Source organism: Limulus polyphemus, unplaced genomic scaffold (genome assembly GCF_000517525.1).
Source record: "Limulus polyphemus unplaced genomic scaffold, Limulus_polyphemus-2.1.2 Scaffold147, whole genome shotgun sequence".
Taxonomy (NCBI): domain Eukaryota; kingdom Metazoa; phylum Arthropoda; class Merostomata; order Xiphosura; family Limulidae; genus Limulus; species Limulus polyphemus.
Genome location: NW_013665757.1, coordinates 374,248 through 381,996, shown reverse-complemented (window position 1 = coordinate 381,996; position 7,749 = coordinate 374,248). Strand labels below are relative to the sequence as shown.

The 7,749-nt window shown below is 35.4% G+C and overlaps 1 protein-coding gene across 1 annotated transcript in view; it reads right to left on the bottom strand.

Annotated features, from left to right (window-relative positions):
• Positions 1-3,836, bottom strand: part of LOC106475465 (nuclear hormone receptor family member nhr-12-like) — a 40,874-nt gene extending 37,038 nt beyond the window's left edge. The window contains exons 1-2 of the mRNA XM_013936150.2: positions 3,585-3,836; positions 561-638 (exon numbers count right to left, since the gene is read on the bottom strand). Coding sequence (XP_013791604.2) covers positions 561-638; positions 3,585-3,602 — 96 coding nt within the window. The 5' untranslated portion in view covers positions 3,603-3,836. The remainder of the gene's footprint in view (positions 1-560; positions 639-3,584) is intronic.
• Between the last annotated feature and the right edge of the window lie 3,913 nt (positions 3,837-7,749).

The window sequence follows — 7,749 nt, the reverse complement described above, 5'->3', positions numbered from 1 at the left end:
CGTTTGACTAAAAATTCTTCCTTCTAAAGAGCTAAGAAAGAGACAGATTATGGGGCAGTTCAAAGGTTAAGAAAACGATCACCTTTTAAAAATAAACGTTTGACTAAAAATTCTTCCTTCTAAAGAGCTAAGAAAGAGACAGATTATGGGGCAGTTCAAAGGTTAAGAAAACGATCACCTTTTAAAAATAAACGTTTGACTAAAAATTCTTCCTTCTAAAGAGCTAAGAAAGAGACAGATTATGGGGCAGTTCAAAGGTTAAGAAAACGATCACCTTTTAAAAATAAACGTTTGACTAAAAATTCTTCCTTCTAAAGAGCTAAGAAAGAGACAGATTATGGGGCAGTTCAAAGGTTAAGAAAACGATCACCTTTTAAAAATAAACGAAAAAAAGAATTTCATATCGGGTTTTTAAGGTTATTCCTATCTGTCATCTATTAGTTGTGTGTTTGTGTTATTGTAAAAAAAACTGTGAAACTTTATGGTAGTACACGTTTATCTAATGAATAAAGTTAAGTAGAGGTCGCTGGAACTCTGTATTTTCTGTATTTTGAACTTACCTTGCAACCTTCACATGTGAAGGCACCAAAATGATAGCCTGCTGCCGGTTCACTACACACTTTACACAGTTGATTCATCTGGAAAAAAAATCAACAAAACATATATTAAAATTTTACTTTTCAAGTCCCAACAACAACAGAACTAGAAAAAAAGAGTTTACTAGTTTTACATGTAAAAACACGAAAACGATAGCCTGCTGCTTGATATTTTCACACTTTACATAGTTAGTTCATCCCCTCCCCTAAAAAAAAAACAGCAATATACATCTTAAGCATTTCATTTTGCAAACCCTATCAACGAAAGAACTGAAAAAAACACTTCTGGTGTCAGACGTTGAAGGAATTTCTTGTGGTCACAAACGACATTGCGAAACCAGTGAAAGACGACATATTTATCTTACTTTGTTCCAGAGATGTTGTTCTGATGCACAAAAGATGTCCGATAAATTAAAGGAAAGTAAAAAAAGGAAGGCATACCATACTAACGTGACCTCGAGGACAAAAAATGTGTTATGTGGATAATCGTATGAAACAGGAAAAGAGAACCATTAGTAAAATAACGAAGGGAAAAGTATCTTTCAGCTGTACGTAGCTCATCATGTTATAAAGGAAAATAAAAACATCGATAAAAGAAGAAACAGAAAAATATATTTGACTTCTGTCAAACTCTTCACGTTATACCGAAAACAAAAGAGCACTGCTAAAAGAACGAAAAGAAAAAAATGTGCTACTTCTATATTTATCTCGTCATGATATACAGGAAATGATAAATACTGCTAAAAGAACGAAAAGAAAAAATGTGCTGCTTCTATATTTATCTCGTCATGATATACAGGAAACAAGAACGACTGCTAAAAGAACGAAAAGAAAAAAAAGCAATATTTATCCTTTCCTGTATATCATGACGAGATAAATATAGAAGTAGCACAAAATAAACGAAAAGAAAAAATGTGCTAATTCTATCTATCTCGTCATGATATACAGGAAATGATAAATATTGCTAAAAGAACGAAAAGAAAAAATGTGCTACTTCTATATTTATCTCGTCATGATATACAGGAAAGGATAAATATTGCTAAAAGAACGAAAAGAAAAAAATATGCTACTTCTATATTTATCTCGTCATGATATACAAGAAAGGATAAATATTGCTAAAAGAACGAAAAGAAAAAAATGTGCTACTTCTATATTTATCTCGTCATGTTATATAGGAAACAAGAAACACTGCTAAAAGAATGAACAGGAAAAAATATGTGACGCCTATGTGTACCTCGTCATGTTATACAGGAAACAAGGAACGCTGATGAAATAACGAACAGAAAATGATCTTTAAGTTATGTGTAGCTGCTCAGGATATAACTGTATGAATGAAAAGTGGTTAGACCAACAATGGAAGCGAAGTACGTAAATTCATTAGACAATAATAATTCTGATGTAAATTGTTCATACATGTTTCATGGGAATCTCTAGATGAATACTACTATATTCAGGCATTTATCAGAGAGTTCGTGACTTATACCACGTATAACCAGACGTTTCGAAGGTAGCTCTTAGACTAATACATACATGGACATTTCAAACAAATTTTAGATGACTAACGTGCATTTAGAAATTTACAACAAACCTCCAAATAAATGAGATATACACCCATACCTTTCATAGAAACCTCCAGATAACTAATGCATTAATTCAGGCATTTCAAAAGCATTCCTAAACGAATAACACGTATATCCGAGAATTTTACATCTGCATCAGAAATTTTACAGGCGAGATATTTTCTGACTTAAATTATTTTGTTGTTTCTCACACATATTAACACATTTCTAAATATATTTCGTGTATTTGAGAACAAGTATTTATTGGTAAACAACACGACTCAAGTGTAAACGCGATTCACATTTGAAATCCAATAAACTTGAGAAAAGACAAGACCACACTAGAACTGTACTTCTAAATATAACCTTTGTGGTGGAAAAATGGAAAACAATTCAACGATGAATGACGCTCTCTCAACCAGCCCCTGGACTTAAAGAAATAAAACCCTCTTGTCATCGAATTCAACAATATGAACCAGATGGAACCATACTCCAGTAGACCAAGTAAGTACTTTTAGATAAACAATACATGTTTAACTTATTTGCTACTAGAAAAAATTACTGGAAAAACCGCTTCTGTTTGTCGAAGTTTTTTTTTACACTTAAAAAATGTACACAAAAATATAAGGTTTTATTCAAACTAAGGAACTCTGGAGCACTAAAAATAGGGTGATTTTGATAAATTATTCCAAGAAATAAGCGTTCATCACCAAAGACTGAAAAGTTTGAAGCTGGTGTTGAAGTAAAACCGTTACGTGTTTTATACAAACTCGACACCACTTCTAGTCATTCTAGTCATAGTTCAGTTACTCCAAGAAAGAAGTGGTCATCACCAAAGACTGAAAAGTTTGAAGCTGGTGTTGAAGTAAAACCGTTAGGTGTTTTATACAAACTCGACACCACTTCTAGTCATAGTTCAGTTACTCCAAGAAAGAAGTGGTCATCACCAAAGACTGAAAAGTTTGAAGCTGGTGTTGAAGTAAAACCGTTAGGTGTTTTATACAAACTCGACACCACTTCTAGTTAAAGTTCAGTTATTCCAAAAAAGAAATGATAATCACCAAAGACTGTGAAAAGTTTGAAACTTGTATTGAAGGAATATTTTTACGTCTTCTATACAATTTCAATACCCGTTCTAGTTATCGTTCATGCTAAAATAAAAGTAGCTAAAAACAGTGTAATTTATAGTGGGAAGTGTAGTGGGAAGTGTAATTTATACACGAAAAACTTTTCTTCAGTTCCCAAGAGATCCAATACGAAATATCATCATATAAGCACTACATACAGGTGGTTAAAACTGTTGCCCAGTGGGTTCCTTGTCTATGATCAACAGCACAAACCCCTGGACAGGACCTGTGCTAAACTTAGACGTAGTGAGCTCCTGACAAAATCTAAACATGTAGCTACAAACATTTTCATAGGTGCTTACCGTCAAGGCAGGAGCCATATCCGCCCTGCTTGGTTCCAGGTACGTCTGGCTAAATCCGACTTCAACGAGACTTGCTAGTTGTCATAAGAACACACTCCTGCAGCGGAACAGAAGAAAGTCTGATGTCAACTCATACGGGGCCATCGGATTATTCAGTTATGGATCGATGGCGCAAGTGATTTTCTCCGACCCACCGGAAGTGGGCTAAACGGAAAACACGACTTTTCCAACTGCTTGCGTCTCGTGTTGGCAACAGGCAGGTAAGAGACGCTTGGAGGCGTCCGCAACGGTAAAAAACACTGGCGACCTCAAGGTCTAGTGACGTAAATCTGTACGTGCCAACAGACAAACTGATCACTTTCGCCGTTGTTTGTCCAAGGTCTATTTTCAAGACGAGCGAGACTTACCGCTGCTTCAAAACCAAACACGAACCATGCACAGCCCTGACTGACAACGACTGTGACTCTCGCTACTAGGGTTTCTACATAAGAAATCAACTTAAGTGAACGAAAATGAAATGAAGGGCGTGCCCCGTTCGGCAGAGCGACTGCTGAATGGCCCGGTACAAGCCCACTGTTTTATTGTGAAGGGTTGAGGCCAAAACGCAGTCATTGGGGCATGGTGTACTAGATTTGAGTACTCAATCACTAGAAAAAGACTGTCTCTACTACAGTCAAGATGGTCCGACGATACACTTTAACACCAGCTGTTTTGTGGAGACCTAGGGTAAAGCGTATAATTATTATGTTTTATGTTGCACGTAAGAACAGATGTTCCCGTCAAACTCAGTAAAGTAACCCAAAGATGTGTTTATGTAGCAGTGCCGCCACCTGTCGTGCCATTGTGTTTTGCATCTTTTGATACAGAATGTATCATGCTACCTTAAACAGAACCTTCGTGAACGTATCGGAGGAAACGGGTTAATTCTGATCTATGATATAACACTGTCCTTAAATTAATGCGACAGAAAACTATCCTCGAGATAATGAAGCTAAGAACAAAATTTGATCCTGCCTTTTTATAACTAATTACTATGTTTTGGATGATGGCTAGGTTCAGCTCAGAACTAATTACCACGTTTTGGATGATGGCGTGGTTCAGCTCAGAACTAATTACCACGTTTTGGATGATGGCTTGGTTCAGCTCAGAACTAATTACCACGTTTTGGATGATGGCGTGATTCAGCTCAGAACTAATTACCACGTTTTGGATGGTGACTAGGTTCAGCTCAGAACTAATTACCACGTTTTGGATGATGGCTTGGTTCAGCTCAGAACTAATTACCACGTTTTAGATGGTGACTAGGTTCAGCTCAGAACTAATTACCACGTTTTGGATGATGGCTTGGTTCAGCTCAGAACTAATTACCACGTTTTGGATGATGGCGTGGTTCAGCTCAGAACTAATTACCACGTTTTGGATGATGACTAGGTTCAGCTCAGAACTAATTACCACGTTTTGGATGATGGCTTGGTTCAGCTCAGAACTAATTACCACGTTTTGGATGATGGCTAGGTTCATCTCAGCTCCGCTCACGTAATAACTTTAACGAGTTAATTTATTTACATAATAGTTGCATCGATATCCATCCCCATCTTGTAAGTCATCAATAAGTGTATGTATCACAAAGAATGTAATAATCCGGGATAATATTCTTAAGAAATGGAACCTTAAAGAATAGAAGCATCCGGGCAAAAATATTTAGAAATGAGAAGCTGGAGAAGAAGGAGATGAAAGTACAAAAGGTGGAGGAAAGAAGCTACAGAAGGACAGATGGAATTACAAATAGTCAATAGTACTCACCATCATCTCTTAGGCTACTATTGACTGACGGAATAGTGAGGTTGACCATCACCCTCATAACGCACACACGGTCCCAAATTGCGGATCGCGTTTGCTTTGTTTTCTTTGCAGTAACGGAACGCGACGTTGGACTCGTAGGTTCATACTCTGGGACGTAAATCCTTTGGTCAAACTCGGCCCATAAATCATCAGATATACCAATATCAAACCGTCAATCAATAAATTAAAAAAAGAAAATATAGAAAATGAACAAAAACTGCAACAGATATTGTCAAATAAATAATAAAACTTTAAAAATAGGTTCAGGAAAGGCTAAAAAACATACAGTACCGAAACCATAAAAACTGTAAAGAGCCAAATGAAAACAAAATGGAAGAGTTGAATAATAAAAAAGAATAGAGGGCAAAATTAAGAATATTATGCTACAAAAATATCTTTTATTCCCACCGATCAACACCCATTTAATTGTTTATTTTAATGAAAAAATGTACTACTTCTAACTAAATAATGTTATTGCAAAAAATCGAATTTGAAAGATAATTGAACTTCATAGACTTAAGATTATTAGAATCAAGTTGGTATCAATTTATATCACAGTATAATTACAATGGTTTAGATGAAAAATTGCAATTTATTGCCCAAAACAAAAGTAAAATGTTGGTAGTGGAACAAAACTGATCATTCGTCTTTCGAAATACATCATGATCTCTTATCATTGCCTTGAAGGCATTTTAACCTATGTGAATGAGTATCTACCTTTATTCACATATGATATCGCCTTAGGTTAAAAGAAGTGAGCAGCGGAGCAGAAATAGTTCAAATAAAAACAAAGATCGTTTATAATCATTCAAGCGAACAATTAACTTCCTATTTTCTGTTTAAATGTGGCGATCCTACAAGTTTAAGATATTCCTCCACGATATTAGGCATGTTTCACAAGCAGTGCCTTCATGAACATAAATTATTCATTTTTTTATTAGCCCCCGGTGGTTCAGCGGTAAGCCTCTGAGATTATAACGCTAAAAATGAGGTTTCGATATCCGAGGTGGGCAGAGCACAGCCCACTCTGGAGCTTTACAACATTTTGTGTTTTACAACAGAACAACCGTTTTTGTGTTTGCTAAGATATCTTGCAAACCACATTTAGTGATGACTCCCATGAAATTGCTTACACAGAAGCGTTGCCCAAACAAATGACCAAATGTGGAAAAATTGAAATTTGAGCCGCTCTAGATTAGGTATTATAATGAAGTTGGTAATTAAATCCTAAACATTTCTTCCTTCTTAGTTTTGCGATTTCTTTATTCATATAAACAACACAATAATTTTGAAGAGTTTGTTTGTTTTCTTTTTAAATGTAATGCTGCACAATGAGCCATGCCAACCGCAGGGATTGAATCCCGAATTTTTATGTTATAATTTATAAAATTTACCACTGAGCGGACATTTGGATTAAACACACAGAACGGAAACTTCTTCAGATTTGAGCTACCACATCCACAAGTTACTGACATTTAAAGAGATCTGTAGTGACAGTCTGTTTTCTGGGGGTAAGAAAAATGCGTCTTCACGTTTCGTTCCAATTTGTCATAGAAGGAAGTGATATTGACTTGGTGTTAAGAAAAATGCGTGTTGACGTTTCATTCCTTTAGTTTCATCCTCCCAACAGAAAATACAACAGCACATATTGTAATTCGAATCCTTAAAAAACAGATGAAGTAAAAACTTTTATCAATTGAGCTACAGAATTTTTAACTACTCAAATTACATCAATATCACGCTCGTCCTATCTCTCAAGCAAGTCTCTTTATTGAGAAATGTATATTTTTATCTTCACTTGTAACACTTCAAAATTTGTCATTGCCAACATACTGCGTCCTACAACTTATCCATACACTTTAGACAACAAGTACTTTTTAACCACTCGTATACAGCCACTGTACAGGGTTTAATTGTTAGATTAGAATAATCTTACAGTAAAAACAGAAGTCAAGTATGATTATCATAAGTTGCTAAAACACAGAACTTTAACAGATTTATAGATATTGTTTGAAAACGAAAAAAATATGGGCACATTTTTATGTAATGTTAAAAATCGCAAAATTACGAAGAGGAAAACTACAGTAAAAACAAACGTTAATTTCAGATGTTTCGGATTACTCACAGTCCGTCTTCAGTGATATTCTGTGAGATTAGTTAAGATTAAATCTTAGTTAGGAAATAAGAATAGTTAATATTCACATATATGTTTATGTATATTAGGATATGGACAAAACAAGCAAGAACATAATCAAAGGTAATTGAAAAGTGCCCGGCGTGGCCAGGTGGATAAGGCGCTCGACTCACAATCTGAGGGTCGCGG